A 16,651-nucleotide genomic window follows, 5' to 3' on the forward strand; every position below is an offset into this window, starting at 1 on the left:
GACCATAACATATGAAGACTTATTTAACCCTTGTGATGACTCTTTTTTTTTTTTTTAAATATTTGTTTATATGGCTGTGCTGGGTCTTAGTTGCGGCATGTGAGATCTTAGTTGCGGCATGTGGGATCTAGTTCTCTGACCAGGGATTGAACCCAGGCCCCCTGCATTTGGAGCATGGAGCTTTAGCCACTGGACCACCAGGGAAGTCCCAACCCTTGTGATGACCCTTGAAGTTAGATCTTATTGTGCCCTTCTTATAGATGGCAAAGCTGAGGCTCAGAGAGGTTGAGTGCCCGAAATCAAGTCACATACATTTCCTGGTCTCAAGTTGCTCACACAGCCTGGGGATCAGGACACAGACACAGTGTGGGTTTGAGGTGTTATAATGGAAGAAGCAGTGGACACAGTGCTACGGGTGCCTAGGTGGGTGACACTGGTTTGGCCAGCTGCTTCACCTTCACTTGGTATGACCGTGGAAGCGGGGTCCCTGCTGCTTCTGAGCAAGGAGAATTTACACCATAAGGTTTTCCTCCAGTGAAAAAGGGATTATTGAGAACCTGCGTGTGTTTCTAAGCTAACGCTTCGAAAAACCGAATGCGCACCCTCATCTCCTGGGGCTTGTGCACTCTTTGGCTCTGAAGTTCTGGGGTGGGGCCTGAGATTCCGCATTTCACTGCTGTTGATACACGGACCATACTTTGAGTATCAAGGGGCTGGAGGTTTGAATTCAGGTCCCAACTTTTGCTGTAAACTTTCTCAGGGAACTTAGGCTAGTCTTTTGCCGTCTCTGAGCCTCAGTTTCTTTCCCTGGTCAATGGGGGCATTGCCCTCCATCTGGAACATTCTCTGAGGCATAAAAAAATGAGTGGTATTATCACTTTCTGCGTGCTTGCCTGAAAGCATGGACACCTGCTGGGGTGAGAGGTTTCCTCCCAGACCCCCTGGAGCCCATCAGCAGGTGCTGGGGGTGGTCCTGAGCCCCGGCACAAAGTACAGAAAGAGGAGGCCAGAGGCAGCAAGGCCCCAGAGAAGCAGTGGGAGAGGTTTCCGTTCATCACAGAAATGGCCCATTTGCAATGATCGGTTGCCCAGGTGTTAATAACGCTAATGGCATAGGAAGGGTAAACTCGGTCACTTGGCTGAGCAGGAGAAATATGCAGAGAAGTGCTCGGGTTTCCATAAATCAGCCGGATGCAGCGCTATGAGGGAGACAGGACTTAAAATTCTGGTCAGGAGATGGGTATTCTCATAATCCGAGCTAGAGAGGTAATTTATTCTGTTTATATCTTTTTACTGCACGACAAGGCTTGGGAGCAGGAACCCTCCACAGCCATTCTGCATTTTAAATATTAGTCCTAAGCACAGTGGGTCAGATCTCAGGCTCGGGCTCCGTGAGGTGTTCATTTCAGCGCAGGAGGACAGAGATGGGGGCGGGGCAGAGCATGCATGCCGGGGGCTGGAATACATGTGGCTTCACTGTCCAGTGCTGGCCAGAATTACAGCCTCAGGGCAGCAAGGGAGAGGCGATGTCCCCCTTTTCCCAGAGCTGGAAGGCGCAGCCAGGGGCTGGCTAACCTCCTTACCTGCACAGCTCACAGTATTTTTTGTCCTCTCGGAGATCTTTTATTTTTAAATGATAATAAATGCAGGCAATGAGGAGATAGAGGAGATGAACAGATACATTCATTAATGTAGGAGGAAAGGGACGAGGACGGGGGAGAGAGAAAGAAACAAGGACAAACGTGGAGAAGCTGGAAGTCCTCTGTCTTTTGACCTTGGCAATTTTCACTGAGCCCTTTGCCCTTCTGACTGGCTTTGTTTAACCCCGGAAGGGCTTTTAAACAAAATCCAGTGAGGTTGCTACCAGTAAGAATTAGCATTCATTAGAGTCTTTCTTGAAGCTCTTTTTACGGCAGCTGGAGCACATTGATTTCATTTCATTCATTCGTTCATTCATTCATTCATTCGTTCATGTAGTTGTTAGACACAGAATGAGGTCTTACCTGTGCTGGGCAACGTCCTGGGTCCAGGGACAATGTGGGCTCTGGAAGCAGAAGCAGAAGCTCTTGATTCAAAACTACTCCATGTCTGTGTGACCCCAGGCAGCTCATGAGTCTCAGTCTCCTCATCTGTAAAATGGGGATAACAACGCTCATCCTGAAGGGGCGTTGTGAGGATCGTATTAGACTCTGGACAAGACTAGTTCAGGCAGAGGTCCTGCAAGTTTGGGAGACTTCAGAAGCAACGGGGGAGCTTGACAAATGTGAAGCATCTTGGGCACCACGCCAGAGAGCAATTCCAGCCATGAGCCAGGGGGCCCAGGGATACGTATTTTTAGCAAGCTTCGTCTTCTGACCACACTTTGAGAAAATGGTTGTGGGTGTGTAGGGACAAATGTCCCTTTCCAACTCTCTTCCTTCTCCACTCAGCCTTCCTTAGGAACTGCCTCCCTAACTAAGTGCACCCAAGACCATGACAGTGACACCTGCAGGGTCACTGCTGCAGGGTGGAGTGGGGGTGGGATTTCTCCTCCCAGAGCCCCTGGGCCCAGCAGTCACTAGGGGAGCTGAAATGAGCTCACAGGAGTGGGGGTGGATTTGAGCTGATTTTGACAAGCGTCCCCTTCTCTCTCCCCTTGTCATTGTCCAAGGAAGCTGGTGTGTGTGTGTGTGTGTGTGTGTGTGTGTGTGTGTGTGTGTGTTTGGCAGAGGATGGGGATGAGGATTGAATCCAAGACCTATATTTCCTAAACCTTGGCCACGGGTTAAATTGCATCTCTCCGATGTGGATGAAATGCCATTGTGAGCCCATTTCACGGTGGAGCAAACTGAGGCTCAAAAAGGTGATGCAGTGACCAGCCAGATGGTCTCCCAGACCCCAGGGCCCTTGTTCTGTTCTTCCCTCATCCCACTCCTAGGTGACCTGTGCTCCCAACCCTCCTAACTAACAAACACTCAGAGGAAGAGCCCCTGGGGAATTAGTCTCAAGTCCAGATCGTGACGCCAGAGATCACATCCCTCCTGGACTCTGGTTTCCGAAGCCACCCTCTGAGATCTTGATGGGGCCACCCCAGGGTTATTCAAGGATCCCCTGACACAAGAGTGGGCCTCTCCCACGCCTGGTGCTCTCAGAGTTGTGAGCATGCCAAGAGCAAGTCTATGCTCTGTGTCTATGTGTGCATGATCTCTAGTCTCAAAAAGAAAAGAAAAAAAAAAAGACTGGAAGGAAATGCATCCACTACTTTACTTGAGATTCTGGGTGACTGCCTTTTCTTCCTCTTGCTTATCTGAAATTTCTAGATTTTCCACAATGAGCAAGTAGCATTTGTCTGATAAAGATAAATATGCTATAAGGAACGAAAAGAAAAAGCCAGGTCACCTCGAGTTAACTCTTGTGATGTCCACACAAAAGAAGGACAGATGAGGAAAACTCTTAGCATGTGCCCATTGGTGGTTCACTACCCACCACTTCCTTGTCCCCCCTTTTTTCCTGCTGCTGCTAAAATGGGCAAGCTCCCCCCACCCTAAGCTTGGGCGAAAAGGCATCTAAACGCGGGACCCTCTTCCATCTATTTTTCTCTCCTCATCTGCTTTTCTCACCTTACACTGTTTGAGCAGAAAGGAAATGAGGCATAGGAAGCCCTCCCTCCAGTCCCCACTTTTGAAAGTAGGGAAACTGAGGCAGAGAGAGGGAGGGACTTGTCTTTAGGGAGTGGCCTCAGGCCCATTAAGTCTCCTGGAGGACTCCCTTCCATCATGCTGGTTTACCGAAGGGCACACGCAGGCACTGCATAAGAACTGCAGGGCAAACAGCCTTGCTCTCCCTGGGGGCACTTTCTGCCCTAATACAGCCTTGCAGATAACTAGCACTGGACCTACCAGCCTGTTCTTTTGTTTGGTTTTGTTTCTGCCACCTGGAACTACATGGGGGCGCAATTAGGAGTGAAGCTAGAATTCTTCTGGGGACAAACAAATCACACATCCATTCAGTCATCAAATATTTTGAAGGCCTACTGTGTGCCAGGCTGGCTTGTGTTAGATCGGGGTATTAGGTAAAGCAGGGGGAGATGTTATTGGTGCATAGTAGCAGTCCAAAAAAAAGAAAAGAAAAGAAAAGAAAAAACATGACAGGCACCTTCCTTACCTGGTAATGGCCAAAAGACCCCCCTGCCACCCTTCTAGATGAGGAGAGGTCTTTGCACCCATCAAGTCTGTTTTATGTCAGAAACAGGAACCAGAATAGTTCCATTCACTCTGAGTGACTGAAGACAGGGGCACAACAAACAAACGAAACAAGGAAAGAAAGAAAGAAAACCACACAGCACGGAGGGAAAAAGAATTTTTTTTATTAATCTTTCTTTTTAAAAAAGTTGATTTTTTGTGGGTTTTTTTGTGTTTTTTTTTTTTTAGGTAAACCTCTTTCTGCTTCCCCTCCCTCATTCTGCCCACCCTCCTCTTAAAAATATAAAATGTCCAACCCCAGATAACTAGTGTACAATAAATAAACAGTAAACACAAAAACATACTTTATTTGTTTCTTCTTTATACAAAATAAGGAAACTAGAAGCGTTCAACTTCCAAAAAAGTATAATACTGTACATCCTGACCACCCAGCCTCCAGGACCCGGGCACGGAGGGTGGTCTGTGGGCCAGGGCCCAAGAAATCTCGGCGCCTTGCCCAGGGGGAGCGCAGGGTGGGCGAGTGTTTGAGTCTGGCCTGGACCCCCGGGGTCAGAATAAATGTCAAAGGAAGGAAGAGGTGGAGGTCTGGCCCTGGGGCGCCGATGTCCGGACCGCCCCCCGCCCCTTCCTAGAGAAGCTGACCGTGATCCCCAAGATTGGCCACCAGGGGGCGCCACCGCGCAGGTGGATCTGTCTTCCTCCCAGTGACACCCCCATCCAAGCGTGTTTCTCACTCTCTCTCCATCTTTTCTCTCTCTCTGGCTGGCGCTCTCTCCATCTTCTCTCTAACTCATTTTGCTCCCTTTCTTCTCTTCGATCTCTCTTTTTCTTATTTTTTTTTTTTAAAGAGGGGAAAGCAGAGTGAGAAATAAGATTACAAAATGCCACTCGGATTGCAAGGAGGGGGAAAAAATTGTCTCTGTCCCTTGGCTTCAGCCCTCTCTTGGTCCAAAGAGGTGCGGGGTGGTGGTGGGGGTTCGGGGGAAGTCTAGAGCGTGCTTGAAATCTCTTGACCCTCCGTATTCACTTTGGTCCCAAGAAATTGCTCGCGGCTGCCGAGGAGCGCTGGCGGAGGGCAGGGGGTTCCCGGAGAGTCCCAGGGGTGAATGCAGATGCGGGGGTCGGTACCCCTCCGCGCCCAGCCGAGAAGCAGCTGCCGGTTGAGTTCGGACTCGAGAGAGAGCCCCCGAGGGCGCCCCGCGCCGCGGCCGCGTCGGGCGCTTTGGTTTCGGGAGGCTGCGTCCCGGGCGCGGGGGTGGGGACGGCCGGGCGGGGCCCCAGGGCCGAGCGCGGGGGGCGGGGGGCGGCCCGGCCCGACGGCCTTACCACACGGCGGCCTCGTTGAGCTCGGGGTTGGGGTGTGACAGGGGTCCGCTGTAGCCGCTGGTGCCGCTCATGGGGAAGGGTGGGCTGGGGCCGCCGCTGAACACCTCGCCGGGCATGGGGTGCAGCGCGCCCGGCAGGCCCGGCTCGGGGCTCGGCGTGTCCGGGTGCGAGATCATGTCGGTGAACCTGGGGTTGTCGGCGGCGTGCGGGCCGGCGAGCGGCGGCTCCAGCGCGCCCAGCGGCGTCGAGCCGGGCCCCGAGGCGGCCAGGAAGCTCGAGTCGGCCGGGGACTGCGCCTGCGACGGCGGGCCGTGCGCGAAGAAGTCGTAGTTGCCTCCCGGCGCGTAGTAATCGCCCTGGTAGTCTGCGGACGGGACGGGGCGGGAGAGGGGAGAGTGAGAGATGCGAGATCGCCGAGGGACTCGAGGGACCCGGCGGAAGAGACTCGGGGGAGGGAACCCGGGGAGACGAAGGCCAGAGACGTGGGACGTGGTGGGGGCCACCGGGACAGGACGTTAACGGGGGACCGCGCGACACTGATTCGAGGTTAGAGAAAGACCCGTGGAGAGGCCCGCGGAGACCAAGGGAGGCCGGAGGGGCGGAGGACCAGCCCCGGAGCTCGTGCTGGGCAGAGAGGCAACCAGAAGTACGGAAAGGCTACACTCAGGGGCCGGGAGAGGCTCAGAGACGATGAGGAGCACACAGAGAGGTTCCTTGACAAAGAGAGACGGAGGGGAGACGGCGGTGGCGGGAGGGGCAACACAGTGACGATTCCTGACAGTGTCTTAGAGTTGGTGAGAGATACACAGAGAGCGAGAGTCACGATGACTGCCAGATGAGGAGACAGGGAGAGATCGGCAGAGGACAGGGTGAAAGGGGGTTGGAGAGGGGATGCAGCAGGGAGCCCCCAGACTCAGAGTCGGTGTCAAGACAAGAAAAGCGCCTCAGTCACCGAACCCACGGCTGAGCCGGAGACCCGGCTTTATTCGACTAAGGCAGAGACAGTCTAGGGGACGCAAAGAGAAAGATGAGACGGCCGTGTGGTTAGAGACACGGGAAAAACCCGGCAAGAGACCCAGGAACGAGACGGAAGGTCGGGAGAGACAGAGGCGCCCAGAGACGCGCGAGATGAGTCAGAGAGACGGCCAGAGACGCTGGGGCTGAGAGGCCGGCGAGAGGAGTAGGGCGGGGATGCAGGGGCGACGGACGGAGACCAGAACGCGAAGGGACTGAGATCGGCCCGAGACCCCGTCGGGGAGAAGTGCGGCCGGAGCGCCGAGGGGCTGGCGAGTCGGGCCCCGGCCGCGGAACCCTGGACTCGGAGCGCGCAAGGCGGCCTCAGCGCCCTCTCCTTCGCCCCCTGCGCCCCGCCGACCTGGCGCGGCCCCGTGCCCCGCGTCCGTCCCGGTGAACGTGGGACTCCGACCGTTTGTCCCGGCCTCACCTGGCCTGGAACGGAGACGGTTGAGGCCCAGACACTCGGGAGAGGGGGAGAGGATGAGAACGCTCGCCGGGCCACGTCTAGAGTTCCCTGTGCCTCGGGTCCTCCAGGCTGACCCGGGCGGGTTTGCCAGGACCCCAAGGTTTTGGAGTATTTAGGGACATTGAGCTCTTTTGATAAACTGATGATAGCTATGGGCTCTCTCTCCGGAAAAATGCACAAATGCGAATTTTGCCCACAAATTCAGGGAGCACAGGGGCTCCAGATGACACGCTCGCCCATTCTCAACAAAGTGTTTCTGCATCAACCGCGTGACCTCCTCCTAGAGCCCCCTTTCCTGAAGTCCTTCCGCACAGCCTCTTCCCCTCCCCCTGGGTCGGCCCCGAAGGAGTGGGGTGTGGGAAGCCAGGAAAGGAGCACCGTGTAGCCCGCACTCGTGACAATAACCCGCTTTGTACGGCGGGAAAACCGGTGCGCCCGGAAGGTGGGGTCTCCTCTGCAAACCCACGCCTCCTGCTTAGTGTTGGGGGTCTGTCACCCGGGCGAGTTCTGGACGCCCCCTGCCGCCCCTTCCCTCTCCAAACCCCCCCTGACATCAGTCCAAATGGGGAGTGTCTGGAGGCGGGCTTGGAGACGGTTTAGGCCACAGCTAAAACGGTCGCCAATTACTTTTTTAAAACCACTCGTTCCATTCTCCCCGTAAGGGAAGAGAAAGGTTGGAAGCGGCGAATTTGGGGCCCCTAAGGGACGGGGATGGGGGACGGCCACGGCGCCTAGCAAGCCGGCTAGCCAGGGAGGGCCTCGGCCCCCGCGCGGAGCGCGCCGCCTCCGCCCATATGGCGGCCGGGCCGGAGGTAATTGGAACAAACGCCGTCTGAAAAGCGCACAAAAGCCGCAGCTGGGGCTTTGTCCGCGCTCCCACGGGGAGCCGCCGGCCCCGCCGCCCGGCCCCTTTCTCGCCCGCTGCCGGCCGCCGACGCCGGGATCTCCCAGCACGGATTAGGAGGGGCTGCCTCCCTGGGATTGGGGGGTCCACCCCCCCCCATTCCGGGGAAAGAGGGGCCCGCGTGTCCAGGCCGTCACCCCATCCAGCAGCCACGCGGGATTGGTGAGAGGCACACTGGTCCTGGGGGAAACCTTGGTTAATTACCCAGGCGGGGAAAAATTCCGGACTGGTACCGCCCCGCCAGCCTCCCTGCGCCGGGCGGAGATTTTGCGCTCAAGGAGCCAAAGATAGGTGAAGAGAGTTGGTGAGTTAGAGGCCCCAGGACAAGTCCACCATCCCAGCTGCCTCTGGTGTCTGTAGCCCCCCAACCTGGGCCCTGCCATCTCAGTCTCTCCCGAAAAAGCACATCACCACATTTCATCCACAATTTCTGGGGCCCCTGGCCAGGCCAGAAGATCTAACCTCCCAGGCCTGCGGATGTACCAAGGCTAGTCATAGGGTTCTCTTATTTTCCCTTCTCGGTCTGCCTGGGCACCTGGCTCCTGGCCCTCCACATTGCCACCTCTCCCCAAACTGGGCTACTAGCCTCTGCCCCTCCTCCCCCAGGCTGGGTGGCACTGAGCACAGATTCCCCTCAGGCAGAGGCATTCCTGGGGGCTCCCCAAATCCAGAGGCTCTGGAATAGAAGGGGAAGGTGCCTTCCTAGAGTCCACAAGTCTGAAATGTGTAGGATGGTGAGTCAGTGCAGTAGTGCCCCAAGACAACTGGGTCTCGAAAAAAAAAAGAAAAACCAAAAAACCAACAACAAAAACAAAAACAAAAAACGAAAAACGGAGGTGAGGGAGTCAGAAGAGGTAATCCAGGAAGGAGAGTGAAGTAAGTTAACATAGTGGGGTGAAGGGAGGAGAGAGGAGGAAAGGAAGAAGGGAAGGGGTGACCTAAGAGGAGATTTCACCCAGGCCTGAGCCTCGTAACACCAACCATGAAATTCCTCTGTGCAAAGCGGGCTCCTCGCCCTCTGCAGCCCCAAAGACAGAGAATGCATAACTGGGTTGGCTCAATCCTTGCCCACCCCAGCCCTGATGAACCCTGGTGCGCTTGAAGCTGGAGGGTGGGCGGGGGCCCTAGTCCAGAGCAACTGTCAGCATCCGGGCTAACCGGGCCAGATGCTGTGCACACAGTCCCCATAGCCCAACAGGAGACGCAGACTTGGAAGACAGCAAGGGGGCAACCCCAGATGAATCCTGACCCCTCCATCCCTACTGCCGGTGTTGCCCTCCAGTGCCTGCTTTCCTGCTGGTGCCAAATACACCAGGCCGTGGGCCAGGGCAGCAAGGGCTGTGTATCAGGTTGGGATGCGGTGCGTGCAGAAGTGCCTGACTTGGTATGACGCGTGTGAGTGCCAGTATATCTAGGCGGTGGGGTATACCTGTGCTGGTTGCGGGTGATCATGTGTCTAGATGCGTGTCCCCGAGGTCTCTGAACTCGTGTGGTCCTGCATGGGTGAGTGTGTCACTGCTTTTCTCACGTGTTTATTATCTGTTGGTACCACTGCATGGTTGAGTGAACCCATGTGTCTGATTTTCTGTCCAGGAAGTATCTGCGGGGGAGTGTACCTGTGTTGATGCGGTAGAAGGGAGGGAGGGGTCCAGGTGCAGCCTGAGATCATGGGCTATCCGGCCCTGCACCCTCAAGCAGCATTGACCTAGGTGTGGGGCACCGCGTCCTAGGAGGTTGCTTACCTCCGTAGTAGGTGTACGGAGTGGACCCCAACATCTCAGACTCGTCCAAGCGGCCGCCCAACGGGCGCATGCGCCTCGGACTCCGGAAGAAGGCGTGTCTCCGGGCGCCCAGGGCGCTCAGCTGTTTCATCCGGCGTTCTTTGGACCGTCGGTTCTGGAACCACACCTGGGACAGAGGAAGGGGTTGTGAACTCTGTTCCGGGTCCCCTTCTCTCCCTGCCCGGGCCACCCCCGCTGGGTCCTAGCGCCTACTTCGCACCAAGAATGCCCTGAGCCGGGGGCCGGGCCGGATTAGCCCAAAGGGGTGGAGAGGGGCCTCGGCGAACCAGCCAAGGATGAAGGATTTCGCGGACCCGTGGGGCGACTCATAAAGACTTGGGCTTCCTGGTCCTCGGCCCATCCGCGGCCTGACGGCTTTATAAAGGCCCGCCGCCCGGCACGGCTCTAGTCTCGGCCCCGCGACTCCCCAGCCGGGCTCTGTCTGTCTGCCCGCGCGTCGGGCGCAGGGAAGGAGCACGTGAAGAGCATCGCCTCTTTCTCTGCTCAGAGGACGGGAGGACAGGAAAGGTCCTGTCCTTTAAGCGAGGCTTAAAACCTTCCCTGAAAGGGGCGGGGGTGGGATTCAGAGACGTGAAGTGACCCGCCCAAGATGACGCCGCCGGAAGCCAGCAGGGCTAGGCTGAATATTTTGGCTCGGAGTGTGACCAGCCGGCCCCGATCTCCGGCGCACCGTCTGCCCCTAGAGCGGGCTCGGCGCGCTCCTAGCCAAGGAGGCTGGGTGGGAGGCTCCTCCGAGCTTCACAGCTCGCGGACGCAGCGGGGCTGCGGAGGGGTGACCCGGCCAGAGCCGACCCGGGCCGCACCTGGATGACGCGCATGTTGAGGCCGGTCTCCTGCGCCAGCTGCTCGCGGATGTGGCGCGTGGGCTTGGGCGTGGCGGCGAAGGCGGCCTTGAGCGTCTCCAGCTGCTTGGCTTTGATGGTGGTGCGCGGGCCGCGCCGTTTCGTGCCCGAGTTCTGCTCCTCGTTCTCGTTGTTGGCCGTCTCCTTGTCCGACGACGTCGAGTTGTCCGTCTCCTTGGGATCGTCCTGGAGTGGGTCCTGGAGGTCCGGGGACAAGCTGCGGTCCGTACAGGACGACACTGCGAGAGGACGGAGCGGGAAGGGGACAGGGTGTCAGCGGCGGCCCGAGACCTCTCCAGTCGGGTAGCCTGTTCCTGCAGGCTCAGGCCACCGCCAACCCCGGAGGGTTCCCTCCCAAAGCCGGCGACAGCCCCTCCCCCAGGGGCCCGGCGCCCGCCCACTCCCTCCAGGCGGGGCTGGGCCTTTGGAAGCGCCCTTCTCAAGCCCTCTCAGCACTTTTCAGCTAGTGCTTGGGAAAGGGGGAGTCGCGCTCTCTGGAGAGCCCGGCCTTCTAGGAGAGGGGACGGGAGGAGGGTACAGATGCCCTCCGGGCCGGGGATCTTCCTCTCCCTTCTCTCTTTCCTCGAGACCCCAATTAGTGTCCTCCCAGTGCAGCTAGAAATTACCAGGAGCTGAAAAGACTCGGAAAGGGGAAATTGTGCGGTTCCAAACTTGGGGAGGAGGGCAGCTTGGAAAAGGCTCCTGAACTGGAGGAGGGCGGGTTAGAGCTGGCAGTGTAGGCATCCTGGAAGGCTGGCTCCAAACGCTGACTCTCTTTCCCAGCCCCCGCACCTCCCCCCCACCTTGACCTGCCCGGCGCGAGTGGAGAGCTCTGAGCCGTGCACCGCGGGCACACAGGGGGCAAAGGAGGGGAGCGCAGGCAGGCCTTGGCTGGAGGGCGCTGGGGCCTGGCCTGGGGAGGGGCAGGGGGCCTCCTACCTGAGTTGAGGCTACCCTCCTTGAGGCTGGACGAGCTCAGGTAGTCGTCCTTGCACACGAACTTGTTCTCGTCGATGACGTAGAGCTCCTCGCCCGTGGACAGCTGCTTGTTGCAGACCATGCAGGTGAAGCAGTTGAGGTGGAAGACTTTGCTGCGGGCCTTACGCACCAGGTCACTGGGCGAGATGCCTTGCGCGCAGCCTGCACACTTAGTGCCGAAGCGCCTGCAGACACAACAGGGCCTGTCACCCAGGGCCAGCCCAGTGTCCCATCCTCCTGAAGCCCTGACCTCCCACCCTGCCCTAGCTTCTGAAAAGCCTCCGTTTCCACATCTGTCAAATGAGATCCCAATCCTGTCCTCCCTGGTCAGAATGCAAGACATGAGACAAATATCCAGGTCTGTTCTTGGGACTGGGACTGTCATGCCTCGGTCAGGTTTATTTGGACTCTGCTGGGCTCCCAGCAATGGGCGCAGCAGCCTTCAGCCCAGCAGACGGCCCAGAGCACCTCAAGTGGCGCCCCTCCCCCACCCCACATCGCTACCAGATGGGCCGGGGCTGCTCCTGGCAAACTCTGCTCTGGAGGTCGTGAAGCATTTAAAGCCAGGCAGGCCGGGTTTGGACCATTTCTCGGCTTTGCCTCCTGGATCCTTACCAGTCTGCTGGGGTCCAGGTAGGGCCAAGGAGCCTGGCTGTTGGGTCCTAGCGATGGAGCTGGGGGGAGCCCCTCTTCTGAGCTGAACCTTAGCAGGAAGGAGGGAACCTTCTGCTGGTCCTCAGGCAGGCAGTGGGAAAATGTGACCAGAAGGCGATCCCAAACCTGCACGGCCAGAACCCGGGCTCTCTCCAATGCCACCTTTTCTGTGTTCCTGGTCTAAATCCTCTTCTCTCTTCCTTGAGCGCTGGGAGACGGCTGGCCTCCCCCGAAATGGATGGTGCAGACCGGCACTGGGAGGGGTGAGGTGCCGGGGGAGGGGGAGGGCGAGGGCCCAGGACTCTGGGGCCCCACGTCTCCTCGTACCCACGTCTCTAAACAGGGCGAATTTGGGTGACGTTGATGTAGTGAGGGCATTAGAAGCCATAAGTCACTCCTGGCCTCATGCGGCAGCGTAACTGGCCATATGCACCTTATCAAAACTCATTAGGTGCTTTGCAAGCACCACCACATTAGGGGCCTTGGGCCTCTGGGGCCGAGGAGTTTACACGTGTAAAGGCGCGTCTGACCTTTTCTCCTATTCAAGTTCCCTAGTGCCAGGTACTGGGGCCGGCAAGCAGCCTTTCTCCAGGGCGTTAATCACGCCCCCCCTTCCCTCCACGCAGTTGGCACTCACAAAGCGGGGGGAAGCAGGCAGGGCTGAGCTGCCAAAAACCCCACAGCCTTCCAGGCCGACCTTCGGCGTTTCTCAGCTGGGAAAGTGAGGCTCAGAGGAGTGATCTGCTGTGACCTGCCTGAGGGCGCCCGTGGGCAGCAAGGCTGGACTCTGGAGGTCCTGATTCCAGCTTCCATTTCATTTGTACTTTCAACAGAGGAGAAAATGTTTAAGGAGTTGATGGGGGGCGTGAGGAGAAGATTCCTTGCCCCATCACCAGGGGAGGCCTTTCTGGCTGAGTCCCCTCAGGAGCTGGGAAGTTTCTGTTTGTCCAGAAGCACTCTGGGGGTCCCACCTGCCTGGAGCCCAGCTTCTGGGCTCCACACTCTGCCTGTCCCTAACTTCTCAAAAATCCTTAGTCTCTCCGAGCCTGGCTGGAAGCTTCCACCCTTGGGGTGGCCTCAGCTAGCAAGAGGCAGAGACGGATGGGCAGCAAGTTTGTCAAGCTTCCTCCCCCTGGCCCACCACCGATCCAAGCTGGCCTGGAAAAGCCAGCTACAAGCAGCCAAGCAGCGTTCTTCTCACTCTGCCTGGGTTCAGGCCCTTGTTGGACCGAGGGCAGGAGGAGAGTGGTGGGCTCCCCGGCTCCCCATTGAATCTGGTGGGCCTGGGAGGCTGGGATGGGTTTCGTGGTGTCCCCTTCCCGGGCGCCCCAGCGGAGCGCCTGCATGGCGGGCGCTCGGGCAACAGGGTGGCGCGGTTTCTTACCTGAAGAAGTCATTTTTGCAGTAGAGCTTGCCCTCGCGCGAGAAGCACTTCTCCGAGAGGTTGGTCTTACACTCGCAGCACTGAACGCATTTGATGTGCCACGCGCGGTCCAGCACGTTCAGCAGAAAGCGGTCGAGGATGGGCCGCTCGCAACCAGCACAGTGCACCATCATAGCCCCGCGCCCCGGCGGCTCGGGCCGCCTTGCCCTCCCTTTGGGCCCCCGGCCCTCGGGCCCCCTGGCCCCGCCGCTGCTCTCCGCCTCTTCTCTTGGCCGCCGCCGGGCGAGTCCGGTCCGAACCAAGACTCAGCCGGTCAAGTCCTTGGGTGATTGCTGGCCTGGCGCTGGGCTGCGCTGGGCGGGGTGGGGAGTGGTGGCGTTCACAGCCTCATGCCCCGGGCCGCGCGCCCCAGTGGATCTTGGGTGGCCGCGGGCTTCGCCTCTGCCGAGCGGCTTTCCCGGTGGCGGAGGCGCCGGCACTTTCCCCCACTTTCAAGCGGTTCCTATCCTCATCTTTGTCTGGCCGCCGCCTAATTCGCGCATCCTTATTCAGATTTGGTGACGTGGCGAGGCACGTAGGGGGCCCGGCGGCCAATGGGTACGCGGTGGCCATGGCAACCTCTTAAATTTATAGCATATCTAAATTGGCTACAGCGTTGCGGTCCGGACAGAGCAAAAAAAACAAGGCATCAGTATTGTTGAGTATTAGCTTGTACCTGGTTCGGAGGCTAAGTAAGTATTTACCTTCCAGTTTGGGGCTTGGGGCTGGGGGCCGCGCGATCTGAAAACTGCGTCTCTCTTCTCTCTCTTCACACATATTTGGGGGGCTGGGGTTCGAAGGCCTAGTGGGAGGGGGACCTCTGCCCCCTTCACAATCCACGGAACTTGCAGAAGTTGCCCGACGCCGGGATCGCGCTCTACGTCTGCCTCCTCTTCCCCAGCCCAGCCCGTCGTTTTGGACTCCCCCATCCGCGCACCCCTGGGGTCAGCGCCCTGGAGCTGCGGCGGCGAGGTTCTCGGGACTCCCGGAGGCGGCACCGGCTTCCTTTGTCATATGCGGGGGCTGGGGCCCAGCCCGGCTTTTCTCAGGGAGAGAGAGAGAGAGAGAGAGAGAGAGAGAGAGAGAGAGAGAGAGAGAAAGGCCGAGCAAGCCCAGACCCAGGTTGGCGGGGGATGTCCTCTGGCCCGGTCTCAGACCGCGGAGTTGTTTCCAGCCGGAGCGCGCTGGCCACGGGGCTCGGGGGAGATGTGGGGAGGGGGAGATCCAGGATGCACCGGTCTTCCCGAAGCCAGCTCTGAAGTGATGTTCACCGCGTCTCCGCTTTCCTCGCTGCACCTTCCAGATCCCGGGTCAGCCAGTTGGGGCGCCGCGGTGAGTGGGTAGCGCGGCCGAGGAGGGTACGCTGGAGATTGCGCGGGGCGCTGTTTGCACACGCTGGGCGTCCGGGCGGAGTGTGCAAGTTCGATCCATCATAGGAAGCAGGAAGTGCCATTCCACGGGGCTCGGAGGGTGTGTGGGGCGTTCGCAGGTGTGTGTGGAGGGGGAATGTGACTCTGGTGGGGGGAGGGAGAGGGCCATGCCTCCTTTCCCAAGGTGCCAACCCAGCGCCTGACCGGGGTGCTCTAAGTTAGGGAGGGCAGGCAGGCAAAGTGGGAATTTTCCCTTCCCGGTCCAGGAAAGAGGACTAATGGGGTCTGTAGGGCCTGGGCCCACAGGCTCGGGGCCAGAGGAGTATGTGTGTGCGCTAAGGCTTGCCTGTGGATGTGTGTTTGGGTGCATTTGCTGAGTTTGTTAGTGTACATTTGCTGTGTGAGAATCCTGTTTTTGCCTCTCTTTAGAGTTACTCATGAATCAGTCATGTGAATACATTTTGGCACGTGTAGTTTTGTGTGTTTGTATCTGTGCATAGTTCTGCTAATCTTTGTGTGTATTGGCCTGTGCGGTCCTGTTTTGTTGGTCAGTGTGTGTGTATACGTGCATGCGTACCTGTGGTTGCATGAATGTGATGGTGTCTGCCGGTGTGAGCGTGCCTCTGTGTAAGGTTATTTGTACGGGTGTGTGGTAACATTGATGTGAAAGTGGACTTGGAAACGTCTGAATCGCGCGCAGGTGAGTTGCGTGTATGTGACTGACTGAGCCAGGCTGGCTGTGTTTGTGAGTGCAGAAGTTTTTCGATCTGTGTCTGTGGGCCAGTCATTACGTGTGTGTGTCTGCATGTATGTATTTCTGCAGATAGCAGTAGTTTTGGTTATGTGACTCCTGTAGTGTTTATTTTTGAGGGGAGGTGTATGTTTGTGTGTGCACTTCTAGTGTGCTTGCCTTTGTAGATTTGAATGGGAGCACGATTTGTGAATGCCTGTATTGGGGCAGTTGGTGGAGGCGCAGAGATGTTCACTTCCCCCCTGGTTCCTGTCCAGACCTCCAGCTTCCCCCCACAGTCCACAGTTTCTGTGTGAAGTGATCTGGCTTCTGACAGGGAATTGACAGGTGCTGGTCACTGGGTGGGGCATTGACCCAGAAGCTGGGCTTCTGAAAAGGAGTCCCCGGACTGGGCAGCTTCTGCTGTTACTCCATCCTCCAGCTTGCTGAGCAAGGGACAGGTGTGGCTGGACGGAGCTCGGCTCAGCCAGAAAGAAGCAGGCCGGATCCTGTCTGGTCTCCCAGGCTGGGCTGGGAGAGCTCCAGGAGCCGAAAATGAAATCAATTGCAGTTTCTGGCAGTGCCTGGCCCTGCCCTCCTGGGGTATGAAGGGTCCTTGAGCTCAGACAGGGCAGGGACAGAGAAGCAAGAACCTGAGAGGAGAGAGGCACCCGGGCTCCAAGTGGAGGCGAATTGCGCTGCGTACTTGGTCTTTGTCTCGCTGGGGTTTCTCCCTCTCTCCTGAGTTCTCTTCACTTCGTTTCCTTTCTGTCTCTCTTTCTTGTGTTCAGCCTCTGTTCTTCTTCCGTTTCCCTTTCCCTCTGTTGCCCCATCACTTTCTTTTTCGGTTTCTCTGTTTTTATTTCTCTGCCTCTGCCTCTCTCTGGGCATCCAAATCCAGCATCTGGCTCAAAGGCTGCGATGAAGGATTCTCACTGTGTTCCAGGAGGATTTTGGG

General features: G+C 57.7%; 1 protein-coding gene across 1 annotated transcript; it reads right to left on the bottom strand.

Annotated features, from left to right (window-relative positions):
• Nucleotides 1-5,026: 5,026 nt before the first annotated feature.
• Nucleotides 5,027-14,275, bottom strand: LHX5 (LIM homeobox 5). Its single transcript, XM_029230621.1, has 5 exons — nucleotides 13,555-14,275; nucleotides 11,478-11,701; nucleotides 10,500-10,777; nucleotides 9,637-9,802; nucleotides 5,027-5,871 (listed from the first exon to the last, which is right to left on the bottom strand). The coding sequence occupies exons 1-5, from the start codon at nucleotides 13,725-13,727 to the stop codon at nucleotides 5,504-5,506; spliced, it is 1,209 nt and encodes a 402-aa protein (XP_029086454.1). The 5' UTR covers nucleotides 13,728-14,275; the 3' UTR covers nucleotides 5,027-5,503.
• Between the last annotated feature and the right edge of the window lie 2,376 nt (nucleotides 14,276-16,651).

Source organism: Monodon monoceros, unplaced genomic scaffold (genome assembly GCF_005190385.1).
Source record: "Monodon monoceros isolate NGI ecotype Baffin Bay Population unplaced genomic scaffold, NGI_Narwhal_1 Super_Scaffold_1, whole genome shotgun sequence".
In the NCBI taxonomy this organism is placed as follows: domain Eukaryota; kingdom Metazoa; phylum Chordata; class Mammalia; order Artiodactyla; family Monodontidae; genus Monodon; species Monodon monoceros.

Excerpts from the sequence above, each read along its gene's own strand:
- LHX5 (XM_029230621.1), bottom strand. The coding sequence starts at position 13,727 with ATGATGGTGCACTGTGCTGGTTGCGAGCGGCCCATCCTCGACCGCTTT. Across the intron at positions 11,702-13,554 it reads TGCAAAAATGACTTCTTCAG|GCGCTTCGGCACTAAGTGTG; the intron begins GTAAGAAACCGC and ends TTGTGTCTGCAG. Across the intron at positions 10,778-11,477 it reads GGAGGGTAGCCTCAACTCAG|TGTCGTCCTGTACGGACCGC; the intron begins GTAGGAGGCCCC and ends GTCCTCTCGCAG.